Source organism: Mesocricetus auratus, unplaced genomic scaffold (assembly GCF_017639785.1).
Source record: "Mesocricetus auratus isolate SY011 unplaced genomic scaffold, BCM_Maur_2.0 Super-Scaffold_100020, whole genome shotgun sequence".
Taxonomy (NCBI): Eukaryota; Metazoa; Chordata; class Mammalia; order Rodentia; family Cricetidae; genus Mesocricetus; species Mesocricetus auratus.
This window is the reverse complement of record NW_024429201.1, coordinates 23,219,176-23,239,489: the sequence shown is the minus strand read 5'-3', so window position 1 is coordinate 23,239,489 and position 20,314 is coordinate 23,219,176. Positions and strand designations below refer to the sequence as shown.

At 41.2% G+C, this 20,314-nt stretch overlaps 2 protein-coding genes across 3 annotated transcripts in view; one reads left to right on the top strand and one right to left on the bottom strand.

Annotated features, from left to right (window-relative positions):
• Nucleotides 1–20,314, bottom strand: part of Iqgap2 (IQ motif containing GTPase activating protein 2) — a 272,297-nt gene that overhangs the window by 59,575 nt on the left and 192,408 nt on the right. Inside the window, exons 14-16 of the mRNA XM_040728871.1 lie at nt 7,090–7,180; nt 2,236–2,403; nt 20–162 (exon numbers count right to left, since the gene is read on the bottom strand). Of these exons, the coding sequence (XP_040584805.1) occupies nt 20–162; nt 2,236–2,403; nt 7,090–7,180 (402 nt within the window). The remainder of the gene's footprint in view (nt 1–19; nt 163–2,235; nt 2,404–7,089; nt 7,181–20,314) is intronic.
• On the top strand, nt 12,548–19,151 carry F2rl2 (coagulation factor II thrombin receptor like 2). Of its 2 annotated transcripts, none has more exons than XM_013126497.3 (2): nt 12,548–12,793; nt 16,424–19,151. In XM_013126497.3, exons 1-2 carry the CDS (start codon nt 12,730–12,732, stop codon nt 17,470–17,472), a joined length of 1,113 nt encoding a protein of 370 aa, XP_012981951.1. In that variant the 5' UTR covers nt 12,548–12,729; the 3' UTR covers nt 17,473–19,151. The 2 variants fall into 2 exon arrangements, with proteins under 2 accessions (XP_012981951.1, XP_040584806.1); XM_040728872.1 differs by lacking the exon at nt 12,548–12,793 and adding an exon at nt 13,864–15,752.

Sequence of the window (20,314 nt, the reverse complement as noted above, 5' to 3'; positions counted from 1 at the left end):
TCAAACTCCAACCTCCTACCTCAATCTCTTCTCCCGTGAGCCATGATTCTTTAGACAAGCATGTTTCAGGTAGGACCCAAGAACCTTCTTTGGAGTCTGTGTTGTAATAGTAGTTATATTTCTGCTGCAGGTTCAGTTTGACCCACGAACCTTCACTAGACACTAAAGAAAAAGAATTTGTTAGCATCTACAGAGGAATAGAGTTCTTACACTTTCCTACCAAGAAGCTCAGCAACATACTATTTATCAGGTCTATGGTTAAGAGTGGATAGGGAATAGTTAGATTAGATAAGCCAAGTCTGATAGACCAGATACAGTTTCCAGTACAAACTGCAACCTGGAAAAAAATATTTTTACTGTGTTCAGTTGGTCTATGTTACAGTTGCTAGAAATGACATAATAAAATGGAATGAATTTTGAGTACTCAATGGCAGCTTCTTACTACATAACCACTCACTACCCCACAAAGGGGCAAAGATAAGTATCTAATACTGATTTTGGACTCCAATTATTTCATGGGATTAGTGTGGTAGTTTGAATGTATTTGGCTTCTATAATCTCATGTGGAGTGGCACTATTAGGAGATATGGTTTTGTTGGAGTGGGTATGGCCTTGTTGGAGGAAGTGTGTCACTCTGGAGGCAGGCTTTGAGGGCTCCAATGCTCAGGATACTATCCAGTGTGTCACAGTTGACTTCTGCTGCCTTCTAGTCAAGATGTAACCAGTACCATGTCTACCTGCATGCCTCCATGCTCCCTATCATGATGATAATGGACTGAATCTCTGAAATAATAAGTGAGCCAACTCTTTGCAAGAGTTGCCATGGTCATGGCATCTTTTCACAGCAATAGAAACCCTAACTAAGACAGATGGCCTGAGTCAAATATGGCCAACAAAAAGCAAAAGTGAACAAATAGTGCATATTACATGTAGATATTTACATCCTCACAAGTAGATGGAGGAGACCAATGAGCAGAATTTTATTTGCTAATAAAGCTGTCCAGAACTTTCCATGACAAGCACTGATTTACAAGGACTGTGGCTCATATTTAAGGTGGAGGTGAGTCACTTCTGGGGATAAATTCATTCAAATTACAAAACAGAAAATGTACAGCATAAAGGCCAATGGAAGTAGAGAAAAAGAAAATTCGTGATCTGACTCAAAATGCTCTCCATAACCACACAAAAAGAGGAAAAATAGCTTGGGTGGGTGAAGATGGGCTATTAAAGCGTATGGCAGCCATGGCTTAAGTTGGTTGAGAAGGATGCTTCTTCTTCATGAATCTATGGATTACACATTGTAGTACATTTAGGAACCTTCATTTTTGTCAATTAGCCATGAATGCTGACTCAAACCAGGGACCTACTGAAAAGTTCTGACTAAACTAAACCAACTGCTGCTTGGTGACCACTGGACTTGCCATCTTTCCAAGTAAATCAAAGTCTGAGTGACTGTTTTCATAAAATATTTAAATATGTTCAAATAAATGAACAGAATAATCAGGTCATATAAGCATTTGCTGATTCTTTTTGGCTTTAAATACTCAAGTGTTCAACTTATCAGTGTCCCCAAAAAGGACAGCTTTCTTTTCAAATGGGGAGTTGGACAGTTGCTTGTCTGTTGGTCTTCTGTTTTAATTAAATGTGTGTGTGTGTGTGTGTGTGTGTGTGTACGCACGCGCCTGTACATGTACACCATGGTGTATGCATGGAAATCAGAAGACCATTTTTGTGGGTTCTAGGCATAGCATTCAAGCCATCAAGCTTTCTAAGCATGTGCTTTACCCACTGAGCCATCTTGCCAGGCCCTCCTGTCTGTCTCCTTTCCTGAACAGATTGTTTTCAAGTTCATCCATGTTGCAGCATAAATCTTCTTCACTCCTTTTGGTGGGCTGCTAATATTCCAGTGGCTCTGTCATATTTTACTTATGTATTCCTGCTTCATATCCCGTTTAATATTGTATAATCACATATCATTTGTCTCATAAAGGGTTAAACGATGGCAATTATTAGTATAAAGATATGCAGGTCTATGATATAACCATCTATGCATGGCTGCTGAGATAACTGAAGCTTTAAGAAAGGACCTAAAAACATTTCCGTTGCCACAGATGCTAAAAATTTCAGAACTATTGATGTGAAAGCAATACTTGTCTCAAAGTTAAGAAATCACAATGCCATAAACACCATCATATTTTAAATGCCATGTTTGTGTTAAGTCTTGGAAATGCTCACCATTGTCAGTCTTGGACTCCTTTTTCTTCATAAGGGTATCATAGTACTTGTTGGCACATTCTGGGATTATGTTGTGGATATTACTAGTCGAGGACCTCAGTACAGACAAGATATTGTCTGATTGTTTTCTATCCAAACACTCATTGACATCAACGACCAGTGAAACCCCTAGGTAATGAGGAAAAAGTTTCTGTTAACCACTACCTTTGGTTATATAAGGTATATAAATACACATTTCTAGGACTGCATTGGTATTTTGGTATTAAACCTTTTCTCTATCTTACAGTCTGACCATATACACCTAGTCAACTACCAACCAATCCACCTATCAGTTTGGGTTGTAAAAGGAAGGTTCTATAGGAGCATTGTATGCTAAAACTCTAACACTCTGGTTAGGATATGAGGGTAACTAGGTGGTGCTCACTGTAATGTAATCTATGCAGTGTGCACGGCAGGGAGGCTCCACCCTGTGATATATGTGTTGAATGATGATGAGGAATGCATGCCAATGGTAGACATACAGCCCTGACCTAGAGCTTATATTTGAGAATTCACTTTATGAAGGCAATTATTTTAGAGTAAGAAAAATGCTAATCAGTTATGGAAGTCCTAATATTCTCTTGTATTAAACTAGTATTGTTGATAAGGTTGTCATAACTACACTAAGGAAATGTTCCAGAAAGGCACAGTGAATGGGCAAGGGAGTTCAGAAATTTTATCTTGAATCAACTTAAACTTAATAAACCTTTCAAATTTCTGCCTCATCCCATAAATAAATCACAGTGAACTCTCAGTTGCTTAAAGAAATGTAGTGAATTCTGCATTATTATCTGCTTTACTTCTAGGAAAGAAGGCTCTGGTCCAACCAATGAAATTGTTTGTGTAACCAGTAAATACACTAACTTAGAAATGAATGGTGATAAGGGGAAGTCAAGTTAAAATACTTTCTATATTTAGAAAGAAGATCTTGATACAAAGAAGGAGAAGTTGGATTTTCCCATTACCCATAAGTCAAATTCTAGCATGTGTTAAGCAACTGTCCTAGTTGTCTTTGTCAACTTGATATAGCATAGAGGCATCTAAGAGGAACAGCTTTGGAATCTGCCAAGTTCATATTGGGGTGTGGGCATCTCTGGGAAAATTGTCTTATTAGTTGACGCAGAAGGACCCAGCACATGGTGGTTGGCACCATCCCTAGGCTAGGTAGTCCTGGGCTGTATAAGAAATCTAACTAACAGGAGCTAGAGAGCAAGCCAGTAAGCAGAGTTCCTCCATGGTTCCTGCCTCTAGGTTCCTGCCCTAAATTCTGTCAATGATGGATTGTAACCTGGTTATATTAGCCAAATAAACCTTTTCCTCCTTTAAGTTGCTTTTTTTGGTCAGAATGAAACTAGAACAGAATATATGGCTGCCATCAAGTTATGCTTGTATGCTCCTAATATTATGGACAATACTATATATATATATATATATATATATATACAGCTGAAGGAACAAGGTGTATGTGTTGACTTTTGCCAGTTTGGAGTCAAAGCCCTATGAACTCAGAGATGCTCACAGACAGTATCAGGGAACTTCTCCAGTAAACTGAGTGCTGATTGACAGATACAGACAGCAGTGAGCCTTTGCTCTTGTGATGATTGAGGTTAACTGTGGTTATCCTCACCCATTATTTCCTCTCTCCCAGGAAAACTCTGTAGGATGAAGAGCTGACATCGGAAAAGTCTTTCGTCTCAAGGAAGTAGGAGGAACAAGCAAAGAAGAATTCTTGCATGACCTACATGGGACAGTTGCATTGAACTAACACGGCAAGCTAATTTTCTTGAAAGATGTGTGATGAAGGCACAAGCTCTTGAACACAGAAATGTTTCCAGCAGTTGAATATGGATGAACAAAGAACTGCCACACGGGGGAATTCTGGTACCAACTGGAACCCTTTTCCACGAAGATCTAAAATATGCCTCTGAAAACCCCCAACAAGCAGGTGAGGACTTACTGCTCCTCATTTTACTCCAGGTCTGTGGTACACAGTAGGTGCTTAATGCTTGTTGAGTCATACCGAGCCAAGTAAGAGATACTTGGGAGGACACGGAGTGTTTGGGTTTATTCTTTAGCACCACACGTCCTTCAAGCACCCTGTTTTCCAGTATTATTACTAACGTCTGCATGCTAGCCTGAGGCAGTCAAACTCTGGCAGTTTCCCAGCTTCTGCTGGAGATAACCATGGGCTTTAGAATTGTGTGTATGGGAAGAGCGGGCTGGCTCAAGTCTGTCCCAGAGGTCCCCAGATTGTTTTCAATGCCCAGGATATGCAACATCTGTCCAGATGATGTAGGTGCTTACTCTGTACCTTGTGGCCGAGTCATAGATAGTGGAAGAGTCAGACAACTGACCTTCAGAAAGTCAAGTGCTTTAGACCTCAGGCCTCACACCAGTGGGCTCTCTTTAAGGGATGCATTTACAGGAGGATAAACACCTAACACAGCAACCGCTGGTTCTTTAACATGTAAAGCCTGGGTCTACATATGATACACAAACATATATAGAGCATGTCTGTGGCATTGTCAGGATGAGGAATGGATAGGGAGAAAGTTTTACTTCTTAGGGTACACTGACTGGGGAGGGGTGTTGAGAAACATTGCACTAAGGACTCAAGTGTTGAGGGAAGTAAAGTACTCCAGTGAAAATAAACATATAGGCACTTAGTCCCTCCCCCTTTTCAGTCTGGCCTATGATGACGTATATGGGCCAATGCCCTTTGCTAAATCATCTAGGAGGTTTCAGACCTATGATGAGAGTTGGTTTTCACGCAAAGAAGGAAGAATGTTTTAAAAAGTAAGATGGAATTTCCATTGAAATCAGGACATTCTAATTTTAATGTCTGACTTAACTGTAAAAAATCTAATTTTATCATTGCATATTATAGGAGGGGTCACAACTCTTGTAGCATAGGACTGGCCTCAAGAGTACAGAAGAGTTCCAACGAATAGCATAGAGTAACATGAACTGAGAAACTAGCTTTCACAGTCAAGGGAACATGAGTTTCCATGAGAAAAAACAGATTCTATATTCATAGGCTATGTGTAAGAAAACAATGAATAAAATAACTTTGGTTGGCTGGATCTCTAAGAAGGGGGAATTTTAGGTTGAGTGTCTAAATTACAATCTCATTTCTTTAAAGTGTCTTGGCAGATCATGACTATCTTTAGTGTATACGCAAATTAAAAACTCTTACACATCTCTCTAGAATCTATTTTCTTTTTCTCTTAAGCATTGGAGTCTTAGGAAGGAATGTCTTCAAAGTTCCTAAGGGCATTGAAGTCAGGTTATAGAAAACACATTTTTCTAAGCGAAGAAAACAAGCCTGGATGTTCCTTACAGATACCGCTACATCTGGGGAGGAAGACTAAGCTGTTCCCACAGCACTCTGGCACAGGGTCTTGCCATGCCAGGGAGTGGTGGGCTAAATTACACTTTCAGGAGTCTCATTTGATTTTATGTTAGGGAGACTGTGACTATATCACCTTAGAAGTCATTTCAGATTCTTCTTTGATAATAGAGGTAGAAAATAAAATAAAACCATGAACCAGTGTAGGGATCCTGCTTATGACATTCCAAAATCGGGTAAGCAACTGTCTTAAACAGATTCGATGGGTCCCTTGGAAGAAGACTGTAAGTGAAACCCCACCGATCACCTGACTTTCCTGCTCTGGGGAAGAAATGGTGACATTTTGGTCTGTTAGGATTAGAGTTTCATTCAGAGTCAGCATCACTGAAAAAAATCTGCTAATGTCTTTCACCCAGCCCCATCCCCCAGCAGTCACCATACAGAAGGCTATGGGTTCTTCTTGGGAAACAGGTTAACTATACTATTTTTTTTAGTAGTGAAGTGACATCCTGCCTCAAGGAGTCTTGGCCTATCCTCCATTAAAAGGTCCTGTGGGATTTTCAAGGGAATCTAGTATGGGGATTCAGGGGCCTGGATTGTTTTCATGATTCAATTTAGATCTTTCTTAAATTTTTTCTTATATTTATTTATCCATTTACTTCTCTCCTCTCTGTCTCTGTCTCTGTCTGTCTGTCTGTCTGTCTGTCTGTCTGTCTGCCTGTCTCTATGTGCACGCACACAAATGGGGAACAGAGGACAACTTAGGGAGTCTGCTTTTACCACGTGAGTTCCAGGAATCAAACACGGGTCCCCACACGTGGCAGCCAGCACCCTTACCCACTGCCTTTTCTCACAGGCTTAACTTCTTTTCATGTGATCTAGAACTCTCCCATCTGTACAGCTCAAGAGAGAAATAAGTAACTACCAGCCAACTTCATGTATAGAAATATCATGAACACTTGGCTAACTCCATCAGTCTCTGATTCAAACTATTTCAGAGTCAGTTATCAGATGCAACCACGCCCATCTGCCCTTGGTGATTAAGAGCTGACAAGTCTGCAAGCCTGGCCTTGCATTTTCCACTCCCTGTCTCCTCTCTCCACACATTTTGTCTGCTTCTGTGAAAAACTGCTAACAATGGAAAGCATTACAAAAATAGACATTGATTGCAAAGAAATAGTTTTCTATGGGTCAAAAGAAAAAGGAATCTGACTTAAACATACAATTTTGGAGTCTACAAAACATTATTGCTATCTGGATTTTGTTTGGAAACTGTCAAATTTTGCTGCAGATAGTATCTGATGACTGGAAACCAGCTAGTGACATGTTTGTTTAGATATGCATCTGAGACTGAAAACTGAAAAGGATTCAGATCTTTCCAGAGATTCAAAGCAAACGACTTCAGATGACTACCCACGTAAAATCAAGGCAGGTCTGGCAAGCCAAAGAAGGGGGGAGGGGCTTACATTGCTTTGCTCTGTTCTCATCCACGTTGGCCTCATCGATGGCTTGTTGTATTTCATCCAGCCAGAGAACTTTAGACACACTCTCAGGATCCTGAAACAGTGACATAGAATCAAGGAACAATGAATGGCAAGGGCACAGAAGCAACACCCCTCCTCAGGTGCCATTTTTTTATTCCTAGTTCTTACTCAAAAAGCACGAGGTAGCACCACCATGCAGCACAAGCCTGTGATGAGCAGGCCACACCATCCCTGAGATCAGTGGTTCTCAGCCTGTGGGTCGTGACCCTTTTGCGGTTGCATAGATCAGATATTTGCATTATGCCTCATAATAGTAGCAAAATTACAATTATGAAGTAGCAATGAAACAATTTGATGGTTTGGGGTCACCACAGCATGGGCAATGTATTAAAGGGTTCAAGCATCAGGAAGGTTGAGAACCAGCTGTGCTGCTGTCTCATGCGGCTTCATTCCTTCCAATTTGGTCTGTACCACAGTAGTTCTCCAGTGAGAACTCCCAAAGAAGTTCTTCAGTAAGAACTCCCAATCATTTTTAAATGAATGTCTCATTTCATCCTTCCCATTTAACCTTAGAAAGAAATGCAAGCTCTCTTCTCAGGACTGTGGACCTAGGTCCAATGATGGGGCCTTGCCTGATTGTACCATCTCATTTCCTGTTCTTGGACCTCACAGCATCCTCCTTCAGGCTACAGCACTCTATTGTAGCTGGTTACTACCATGTCTCATAACTCATAACTCAAATGCCACCTCTACTAAAAAGCCATCCATGGCTACGGAGTTAATTATTGAGGAACCATGGTTGGCAAACTAAGTACCAAGTTGTCCCAGGGTGCCAGGGGATGTTTTAAATTTGAGAGAAACAGTAACACCTAGACAAAAACAGACACTAAAATATAGTAAATGGTCTGAAGGAGCGAAGAATCCCTTGGAGAATGTTATGCATCGGAATATACTGCACTCAAAATGACATTAGCTGCGACACATGCTTGAGAAGGACAGGAGAAAGACATGACAGCAGCAGTGACATCACTCGGGAAAGGTAGGCAGAGGGACCCTGCCACAGAGTCGCCATGCTGCTGGCTGGTGGGAAAGAACCTCTGCAACAGACAGACATTGCACAGGATTATTTCCAGTGTTTTACATTCAGGTGATTTCTGCAGTTTTGCTACAAACACAGTGGTGGCAGATACTAAAGGGGACTTCAAGTCAACTTTATGTGCAAACATTAAATACTTTAAGATTTAGAATTCTACTTTTTAAAAAGATTTATTTATTTATTTGTAATGCACATTGGGCTTTGTCTGCATATATGTCTGTATGAGGGTATCAGATCCCCTGGAACTGGAGTTACACACAGTTGTGAGCTGCCATGTGGATGCTGGGAACTGAACCTGGGTCCTTTGGAAGAGCAGCCAGTGCTCTTAACCTCTGAGCCATGTCTCTAGCCCTTGAGTTTCCCTTTTGAAAAGATTTACTTTATTTCTAGTTATGTGTATGTGTGGTGTCTGTATGTGTGTGCACACCAGTGCAATTGCCCTCAGAATTCAGAGAGGGCATCCTGGTGTTGGATATAGGCAGTTGTGAGCTACCTGACATGCATGCTGGGAACTGAACTCAGGACTTCTGTACGATCAGTGTGTGCTTGTAACAGCTGAGCCATCACTCCAGCCTCTGGATTTCCACTGTTAAAATGTGAGTGCTCATTTATATATATATATAGGGATAAGTGCTGTATTCTAAACCTGGAATCCAGATGCTTGGAAGAGGTTGTGGAGATAGCTCATCTGGCAAGTACAAGGACCTAGTTTGATTTCCTGGGACCCATTTAAAAAAAAAGCTAGGAGTGGTAGAGACAGGAGGAGGCCTAGGGTTCACTGGCCAGCCAGCCTCACTGAAATGTGAAGTTTCAGGCCAGTCAGAGACCCTGTCTCAAAAAAGGGGGGCAGCATCCAAGAAGTGATACCCGAGGTTGTCTAGTGACCTCCAGGTGTGTGTGCATCCAAGAAGTGATACCCGAGGTTGTCTAGTGATGTTCATATAGATTTGCATGCTTATGCACACACACCTCCTAGCCTATGCACACACACACGCCTGGCACACATGTACCCCCTCCATATGCATCCACACATATGAACACACATGTATGTGCTCACGTACCCACACATAGCTGGCATTGGAGTCCTTTAGGGTAAACTTCATCACTAGCTCCAGAAGTGTACTGAGTCTGGAGGGAGGAATGACTTTCAACCAGCTTCCCTCCAGAGCTATGGGAGATAATGTGTGTAGTGAGGGCTCTAAACCACACACATGCTGCTTCCTGCTGCATTATTGGGGGGCAGACAGCGTGATAGAGAATTCATGAGGCTTGTTTCCTGAGTCATCTCCAGCTACAGCTACCATGTGGGAACCATCACCAAGCAGCTTAGTAATTTCTTAGGAAATGAAACTTTGGAAGAAGTTCAAGTGAAAACGGAAAGAATGAGAGGCTTGAAGAAAAGCAGGATTTAAAAATGATTTGCATACTTTGTGTGTGTGTGTGTGTGTGTGTGTGTGTGTGTGTGTGTGTGTGTGTCTGTGTGAATGTGCCATGGCACCTGTGTGGGGGTCAGAGGACAATTTTGTGAAGTTGGTTCTCTTTCCATCTTTAATAGAGTTTCAAGGGTTGAACCCACGTCACCTGGCTTAAGTATCAAGCAAGTGCCTTATTTTTTCCTGTTTTTAAACCCAAAGAGACCCCACCATCCCCAGGAATAGATTAAAAATCAAACACTACACAAGTTCCTCCCATTTCAACCATCTGAAGAGCATGTGGCGTCACTGTAGGAGATGGACCACACACACTCTTGCCTGGATAAGAAAAGATGGTGACTGTTTCACATTGAAGATTAAAGTATTAGTCTCAGAAGGCAAACTGAAGTCAGACTTTGCAAAAGCAAACAAATTTAAGTCAACAGTTTGGAGACCATGATGTACTGAAACAAAGTCAAACACAAAACCAAAAGTGAAAACAAAAATGTACGGATGTGAAATCTCCCTTTCAGTCACTCAGCAGAAGACTGGGGACAGCTCTGTGACGGCCAGGTCTTTACCCAGCTGCACTGCCAGGCTATGTAGGGGAGTTAAGAGGGGATGAAGTGACCCACAACCAGACCTCAGGCAAATCAAACCATAACTGCTGGACTCAGTTGATGCCAAGAAAGTTTACAACAAATGTCTACCCTCCCCAATTTTCTGGGGTTAGTTTATGGCACCTTAGTTTAGTTTGAAGTATTAATCTGACCTCTAGAAGTGACTTGGTTTGGTTAAATTTAATCAAGATGATAAAAGTTAATATCAACCTCTCTATTGCTTCCTAGTTACTCCTTCCCTCTGCCTTTAAGTCTCATGTGATTCTTGCTTCATTTTTAGAGGTTGAGTTGTCTGACTTGGAACAATCATATATTGTTCATTAAGGCAAACATATTAGCATCAGGTTTTCTTTTTTATGGTATGTTAAATATATTTAACACTATTGGATATTATGATGGCTAAGATATAAATATACACATATAAATATGTAGATATACAACTTAATTATACAATTAATTAATATATTATCATATATTATGTGTGTAATTAACATAGATAATTTAAAATGCTTATTATATAGACCTGTTCATCAAGATTCATGGAATAAAGCAAGTCCTTGTACTTCCATATTTTATGATGCTCTTAATTCAATCAAATAGAGTTGCTTGTGCTTCAGAATTATTATATTATTTCAGTTCAAATAGAGTTGTTTGCATGAGTCCATAATGTAATCTGACTCTACAGAGTTATTAAATGGCTTAGAACACATTGATCTATTGCAAATGCATCTTCCTCCCAGAAATAACAAAACTAAGTTCTGGGCAAGCACCACAGTAGGCAGAGAATCTTCTTTCCCTCTGAGGCAGAGTCTCACTATGCTGCTGAGGCTGGGCTCAAACTCATAATGTAGCCAAGGCTGGCTTTCAACTCATTGCAGTCTTCTTGCTGCAGTCTGTCAGGTGCTGGGATTATAAATATGCACTATGACATGTGCTTGAACAGAGAAGTTTTGAAACAATCTAGAACCTCTGTTACAAGGTTAACATCTTAAACATTTGCCAGGACTGAGGATGTAAGTCTGTTGGTAGAGTCCTTGCATAAAGTCCTAGGGTCAACACCACCAGTACCACAAAACCCAGGCGTGGTAATTCATGCAAGTCAGGAGCAGAAAGACGAGGTCTGGGAGCTCAATTTTCAGCTACATCTTGAGTTCAAGGCCATCCTAGGCTATATAAAACCCTGTCTTAAAGGAAAAAAAATGGAAGGGGTTGTTCGCTTTTCATAATTTAGTTTATGTGATCAGTCTAGGAACTAAATTTTAAAACAATAAAAGAAAGCAATTTCATTTTGATTTCTGCAAAAGTTTTTCCATTATATTCTGATCACACTTTCCCTTCCCCTCAGCTCCTCCGAGATCCTTCCCACCTCCTCAGCTCCATGCCCTTTCTATACTGAACCAAACAGAAAATAAGAAGCAGCACAACAAAATCCCACAAAACACACACAAAAAAAGGAAACTAAAATACACAAGCATAAGACCAATAAGACAAAAAAAAAAAAGCTCAAACAAAGATATATGAGACAGAAAGTCTGCAAAACCACCATTGACTTCCTTTTGTGTTAGCCAATAACTCCTGGGCATGGGGCCTACCTTGACATGCCGTTAATATACTACCCAGGGAGATTCTATTGGATGGAACTAATTTTTCCTTTGCCTGTAGGAATCAGTTGCTGATAGCTTCTTGGTCAGTGGTGGGAGCCATGTGCACTTCCCCCTCTCAGCTCTGGGTCCCTGTCTGGCTTGAATCTGTGCAAGCCTTGAGGTTCACATGGGTATGAGTCCTGTTTTATCTGGAAGACAGTTTCTTTGGAGTCACTTGTCCCTTTCGGCTCTTACAATATTTTTGCCTCTTGTTCTGTATTGGTGCCCCCCAGTCTTGAGGAAAAAGGTTTGATGACGATATCCTATTTAGGACAAAGTGCTCCAAAACCTCACTCTCTGAGTGTTGTCCAATTGTGGGTCTCTGTGTTAGGTCCCATCTACTGTAAGAAGAAACCTCTCTGACGATGGCTGAGCAAAGCACTGATAAATAATTTCTAACTATTTATGTATTAATTAGAAAGTGTAACTCTGGAACTATGTTTTTGAAATGGGGAAAAAAATTGAGCTGTGGAACCAATTCAAAGCTAATTGATGCTCTGTGTCTGTTCTCGGCTTTGTTTTGCAAAAGCACTCGGCAGTCTCGTCTATTATTTAAATGCCCTGGGGAGAAATACAGCCTCAGTTCTAAATGAAATAACGGTAGGGGTGAAGAAGAGAGTTAAAGGGATATGGCAACAAGCTCCAAGGAGGCTCAGCCTGAGTCACTCATAACGGAAACTTCAAGTGGCCACATCCTTTCCCTGCAGAGGCAGGACAAGTCCCTGCCCACACACTGCAGGGTGGACATTTCTCAGGCTCCCACTTGCTGCCAATACATGGAGCAGAGGAAAATCTGCTCTGTGACTTTGCACACTGGATAACGTTTTGTAGCCGGATTTTAGGACATCGAGATGAAGGTCCTTATCTTGATTGCTGCTAGGCTGCTGCTTCTGCCAGCCACTTTTTGCCAGAGTGGTAAGTCCTCTTCTGGGATAGGATGGGGATGGGAGAAGGGACCTTTTATACTGTAGGAGTCGAATGAACCTACTCTTCTTGTTATTTCCCAAGAACTGTGAACCCAAAGGCAGAGTTTGATCTGGGTTATTCAAAGGGAATCATGGAGGTAGCTAAAGTTTGTTGCCAAGTCAAACCTTGTTGAAGATCAGTTGTTCTCTACTGTAATTACACATTTGTGGCAGAGCCAAGACTTTACAATTAAGTCAAAAGGTAATTTTCTTATTTGTGAAATTTCCTGATTTAGAAAAGATTGCATTTTTCTTCCAAGGTATTAAAAAATCTTTAAAATATATAAATTTTATAATTTCTGTTGAGACACAGGTGGGGAAAAATACTGCCATCAAGGGTCATTTGGTTTCAGCAGCCAGTGATGTTTACAGGGTTTCCAGAGTTAAATACCTTTTTTATCTTAAGCTTTCAGTACCAGGGAGTTCTTTGTTCCCTTCCCCCACGTGTGTGTGTGTGTGTGTGTGTGTGTACAAGTATATATATGTATATGATATGATTATGTATAATTTAGTTATGCATAATTTTAGAAATAAGATCTCTGAAATATAATTATTTCACCTTGGACATGTCTATTTTACCTATTACAATGTGGTAGCTTGCAACTTTCTGCTTGCTCTGAAACGAACTAATTTGAGACAGGATTGCACACAAGGCAATCAACAGGGTTAGGGGAGAGAGATGGGATGAAACTAAAATTAACAGAAGGCCACCCTCTCTCTGCAAAGGAATGATCCTTAAGTTGAGGTCCCTGCAGAGTACTTAAGGGGACCCCAAGGCAGGGGCTGTCCAAGCAGGGTTTAGACAGGTCTATGGTTTCTTTGAGAGGACAACCCAGAGCTGAGTCACAGTGGCCAGGAAATAAGTTACACAAGAGGGTTCCTGATGCCAGTCATGCTTGGGAGGAGTGATGGGAAAAATCGTCACCAGGAAGCACCTGGATTACTCTGAAGCCTTCTCCCAAGCTGAGAGCATTTCAGAAACACCACACCAAATAAAACCCAAAGAATCCCAGTTTTTTCTAATATGAATAAAACTTAACAAGCACTAGACTTTAGGCTCTGACTAACAGAAGGCTTGGGTGGGGCCAGACCTGAGATCTCACAGAAATAGTGTCTCTGTTCAACAATTCTGTCAACACTGTGTCTTGCTCAATCTCAGGATTCATGAAAACTGACTAATGTGGTTTCATCAGGTTTCTCACTAGACTTTGGAGGGAAGAAATTTGTACATACCGCTCTGTCCAACTTGCTAAAGAACTTGTTTAGAGTGATGTCTGACTTCTCCCCCAGAATACAAATATGCAGAAGGATTTGAGTGACTGAGTTCAAATGTCACAGGACATTCCTCTAATGCTCACATTTTCACAGACACACAGAATGCTACCTTCCAAATGATTCCTTCCTTAAGTGACACCGGGTCATCTTCACATGCAGTTGCTCTCACTTACTGACCCACCTGACACACTGAATTCAGCCTGGGCAAACTACAAGGTCTGAAGGGATTTACACCTGGGAGCAAAGGTCAGAGATTAAGTTAGGGAGAGACCCTGGCTCAGAATGAGGACAGTCCACTGAACATAACCCATGAATATTGAAATGGAGGATTCAGGGGTTTTGTGCCAGGACCTCATTGGTAGGGCACTAGCATTTCAGATTGGAATATATGGTTTAAATTGGAATTTGAGGAACTGGTTATTACATGAACATGCTGAGTCACGCCAAGTATCTATTGCACATAGTTGGTATGTTTCTTTCTTTTTAAAGGTTCATTTTTAACTCCTCAGGTTGTCACAGTAGTTTTATCTTTGGATTTTATTCTCTGTCCTCTCTCCACTTAAAACCTGGCATTTCTCTTAAAGTCCGTCTTTGCTTCCTTCTTCCTGTATCTCTCCCTAGGCCATCTCTCCACTCTCCTAATTTAAACTACAGACTCTGTGAGGACTAAGGCATTCACACCTCACATTTGCTATTGGCCTTTGGGAATGTCACATCCAGTTTTCGAACTGCCTGCCCAGCATTTTACAGGCTAACATTCTAGTTAATGTCGCTTGCAGATCCTCTTCTGTAACCAATCAGATGAGATGTCCCTCAGAGGCCCCCTTAACTTTGTGTTCCCATCTGCACCTTTCCACAGCCTTGGCTCTAGTTCACTGACCACCCTTAGATTCTGAGCAGTTTGGACAGCAGCCCCCCACAGCAGGTCCCCTGCCCCTAATTTCTTGCCTTCAATCTTTTGCCACCAAATCCATGTTAAACACAGGTCAAAACCATGCTTATATTGGTGTCCTGTGCAGTCTATGATAAATGTTTACACAGTGACTGCTTTAGATGACACAGGTTCACCATATGATACCTCTGAAGGTCTTGTTAGGGCTATGCTCATTCTAGATGCTTCAGGAGAGACTCTGTGTTCTTGCCTTCAACACTGCCTCCAGACACTGCCCGTGCTCCTTGGCTCCTGGATCCTTTTTCATTCCCAGTGTCAATAGCATAGCACTTCTAGCCTGACTCGGATCCTTTTGCCTCACATGGATAAGGACTTGGCCAACTGAGGGTTCTGCCCACATCTCCTGATTACTAAATAACCCCTTTTCCATGTGAGGTAACATCAAATTCTGTGTGCAGAGGTAGAGGCATGGGCCCATGGTAGAGCAGCTGCTTAGCATTGAAAAGCCCCATGTTCAGTTGCCAACAAAGGGGGAAAAGACTTGTGTATGCAACCCCAGAATGTACGAATAGATCATGGCCCCAGAGGATGGTTTAAGGTCCCTTCTGGAATTAATTGTGTGACTTAATTTTTCAGATTCATCTCTTGGATATATCAAATTAGCACAAGATAGTACCTGTCCTTGCATCTTCTCCTCTGGTCTAAGTATTGCTTATAGATGGCAGTGGAGTTTAACTGCCATGTAAGTATGAAATTGACATTTTCAGAATCAACTGACTGGCCATTCCCAGATTCCACGCCCAGCCAGCACCATGAGAACCTACCTCGTGTATTAAGTTCTATCTCTGTAGCTTACTCATCTTTGTTCAAGCTTATCTTTTCAGTGACAGTTTGCTTGAATACTCAACTTGGCTAACTATCTCCTGAACACACACACACACACACACACACACACACACACACACACACACACACAGAGCTTGTAGGCAATAAAACATTTTTCTATAATGTTCCATTATGCTGTTTTGTTTCCTCTAAGACAGTGGTCCTTAACCTTTCTAATGCTGTGGCACTTTAATACAGTTTCTTGTGTTGTAGTGACCCCAACCATAAGATTATTTCCATTGCTACTTCATAACTGTAATTTTGCTACTGTTATGAATTCTAATGTAAATATTTTTGGAGATAGAGGTTTACAAGAGGGCTCATGACCCACAGGTTGAGAACCATTGATCTAGCACTATTATGAAGACCCAACATGCAGGTGATTGCCATCTTGTTGCATTTATAGTGATAAAAAAAGATCCCAAGTTATAGAAATCATGCAGCATCAAACATTACATTTTATTTTTATCTAAACCACAGGTAGGACTTGATAACAAATCATATGCTAATATTTCCTTTCAATTACAGGAATGAAAAATGTTTCAGAGAACTCTGCAAAGCCAACCTTAACTGTTAAGACTTTTAATGGCGCTCCCCCAAATACCTTTGAAGACTTCCCATTCTCTGACATAGAGGGCTGGACAGGAGCTACCACAACTGTAAGAATGAACTGCCCTGAAGGAAGCATTTCAACTCTCCATGTGAATAATGCTACCATGGGATACTTGAGAAGTTCCTTAAGTACCAAGCTGATACCTGCCATCTACATCCTGGTGTTTGTGGTTGGTGTACCAGCAAACATTGTGACCCTGTGGAAACTCTCCTCAAGGACCAAATCCATCTGTTTGGTCATCTTTCACACCAACCTGGCCATCGCAGATCTCCTTTTCTGTGTTACCCTGCCATTTAAGATTGCCTACCATCTCAATGGGAACAACTGGGTATTTGGAGAGGTCATGTGCCGGATCACCACAGTCATTTTCTATGGCAACATGTACTGTTCCATTCTGATCCTCACCTGCATGGGCATCAACCGCTACCTGGCCACTGTCCATCCTTTCACATACCGGAAGCTGCCTAAACGCAACTTCACTTTGCTCATGTGTGGCATGGTGTGGGTAATGGTTTTCTTATATATGTTGCCATTTGCCATCCTGAAGCAGGAGTATCATCTTGTCCAGCCAGAGATCACCACCTGCCATGACGTCCACAACACATGCGAGTCTCCATCTCCCTTCCAATTCTACTACTTCATCTCCTTAGCATTCTTTGGATTCCTCATTCCTTTTGTGGTCATTGTCTACTGTTATACAACTCTCATCCGCAAACTTAATGCACAGGATCGTAGATGGCTGAGGTATATCAAGGCAATTCTTCTCATCCTTGTGATTTTTACAATTTGCTTTGCTCCTACCAACATCATACTCATAATTCATCATGCAAACTACTACTACAACAACACTGACAGTTTGTACTTTATGTATCTCATAGCTTTATGCCTGGGTAGCCTGAATAGTTGTCTAGACCCATTCCTTTATTTTGTAATGTCAAAAATTGTAGATCAGCTTACTTCTTAGCCAACAATGGCAAGATCATCTTAGAGAACAAGGAAAAATATTAGTGAAAATGTACATTCTTGGGCCAACTTGTGCATGGAACCAACAGCTCAATTTTTAATTTTTGTTTTGAGACAGGGTCTCACTGTGTAGTCCTGGCTAGCCCAGAACTCGTTACACCAGGTTGGCCTCGATCTCACAGAGATCTGCCTGCCTCTGCCTCTGCCTCTCAAGTGCTGGGATTAAAGGCATCCACCACCAGGTCTGGCAAGAGCACTGTTTTTAAGCTCCTGTGAAATAGGGCTTCAAACATCAAAAGTCAAAAAAATTATTAGGATTAAAAAAAATTTTGTCAGTACTTTTAAAAATGCCTTTATCTCAAGCAAAATTGTCATTATTCTACTTATGACAACTGACACTTCTCTATTTGCCTTCCTGATTCTCTGAGCTTTAAATGTCCCCTTCCCTCCTGTGAGTGTCGCCAAGTCTCCATTTCTCAAATCAGGTCAACCTTCCCTGAGTCTCTCTCTGGATACGGCACGTAAGCACTTCCCCGAGATGACAACCCCAGGGCAGCTTTCAGCACAGCTCCGGAACAGGACCTGTGAAGTCAGCGGTGCCCACAGCAAGCACCAGGCTCGCTCACTTCACCACCCCGACTCTGTCCCCTTGCCTGCTGCATTTTGCTTTAATCTGTCTGCTTTTCAAGTCTCTCTAAAGGATTGTTCTTCCCCTACTCTCAAACTCAAAGTGTCATTTTTCTCATCTGGATTTAGAAACCACTTTCTTATAATTATGCACTTCCAAACAAACAAGCCTGGTAAGATCACTGGCAGATGAATATTAGCTCCATAAACAAGTAAGTTTTCTATGTAGTAAGACCTCTGTTCCTGCAAGTTTCACACCTGCAGATTCAACCAACCACAGACCAAAAACAGTTGAAAAAAAAAGCTGAACATGAACGGATTTTTTATTTTCATTATTCCCTAAACAATACAGCATCTTTATATAGCATTTATTCTGTATTATTCTTCTACAGCGTCTACACTGTATTAACTATAGGTAAGTCATCCAGAAGTGATGGGAAGTTTATGAGAGGATATAAAGAGGTTGCAGTCAAATACAGAACATTCCTATGGGAATTTGGAATCTGTGGAGCTTAGTGTCTGCAAGGGCCTTGGAAGCTACCCGGGAGGGATGATGGAGAAGATGCTGTCTTTCCTCCCTCCTTTGAGGTTCTTGTGGTCATTCCAGGGCCATGCTCTGTAGGGTCAGTTGCATTCTTTGGATAACATGTGGCTGAATGAAAGAATAAAACCCCAAAGCATCTAAAGGGCACGGAGGCCTGCTCAGTCCTTACTGACAAGCCAGTATAAGATGACATCATTTCTGATTAGACTTGTTTAAAACAATAGAAGTTATTGCTTCGATTCCAGCTACTTCTATCTCCATTTGTTTTAGTGGGAAATGTTATTGAATTATAAATCTCCAGATTATTCCTGAAGATAAGCCATTTCTCTTACCTGAGGGATCCAATGGGAGATATATCAGTAGCTAAGGGAGGCGTGTCACTAGTGACTACAAATGGAGCTGAGGGAACTTCTGAACATTGCTGGGATGAAATTGTAAGTTAGTATATACAAGCACCTGATGAAACCTTGTTAAAATCAACCAAACAATAAAAACACATCTTAAGTGTGCTTTGTTGAGTTATATATAGCTTCCTGTTGCATCAAATGTGGACAGACATTTACCTGAAGGCCTCCAGGTCCATAACTCACTGGGACACTTGCTTGTTCACCATTCACATCGGCTAAATAAAGAACCTGGCTGGAGCCAGCAAAGGAGGAGTGGTAAGGCAAGCACTCTAGAGAGCTTCCCTTTCTAGCAAACATGCTCAGCCTCACAGGAAGAAGCCATGCCATTTGCAGGAAAAGGAGTGCATCTGGAGATCATCGTGTTAAGCAAATTAGGCCATCTCAGAAAAACAAATACTGTATTTTCTCTCTGGCTCACCCTTTGCGGTGCCTGGATTTTACACAAAGAAAATCGTGTATACATGTATGTATAAAATGACAGTAGTAGACTCTTTTAGGAGGACAGAGAGGAAGGGGAGGGTCAAGAGAAGCGAGGACAGCAGGTATGAGGGGGAAATGCTCAAGGAACATTAGATACTAGTACAAAAAAAAACCATTAGATTAAAAGACTTTACAAGGCTATATAAAAAAAATAAAAGTCATTGTCAACAAGACAGCTCGGTGGGTAACATTTGCTACTAAATGTGACAATATGAATATCTCCTTAAACTACATTGTGGAAGCAGAGCTGACACCTGCAAGTTATCCCTTGACCTCTGCATGAAGTCTGTCACTTGCTCACACACAAATAAAATGCATAAATAAATGTAACAAGATAAAAGTTAAACTTTAAAGCAAGCAATTAAAATAAAGCTAAAGAAAATTTTAAGATTCTCATTCTGAAAGCTAAGTCATTAATTGCAGTAGTTTGTTCTGGTGGAACAGGACAGTATTTACTAGTTAAAAGCATACAGAAATCCAGCATGGTGGCACACACCCTTAATCCAAGCACTTGGGAGGCAGACTGTAGATGGATCTCTGTGTGTTGGAGGCCAGCCTGGTCTACATAGTGAGAGTTCCAGGACAGCCAGAGCTATATAGTGAGGTCCTGTCTCAAAAACACATGAAAACAAATCCAAATCAAACCAACCAACCAACCAAACAAACAAGAATAGCAAAACCAAACAACAACAACAACAAAGTATTAGGTTTCATACACAGGACAAACGGTTGCAGTGCCTACATAATATATCAAAGTGGACCTGGTCTCCAGGTTCTCCCTGCAT

Coding starts and splice junctions, on each gene's coding strand:
- F2rl2 (XM_013126497.3), top strand. CDS start 12,730: ATGAAGGTCCTTATCTTGATTGCTGCTAGGCTGCTGCTTCTGCCAGCC. Junction 12,794..16,423: donor AGCCACTTTTTGCCAGAGTG/GTAAGTCCTCTT, acceptor TTTCAATTACAG/GAATGAAAAATGTTTCAGAG.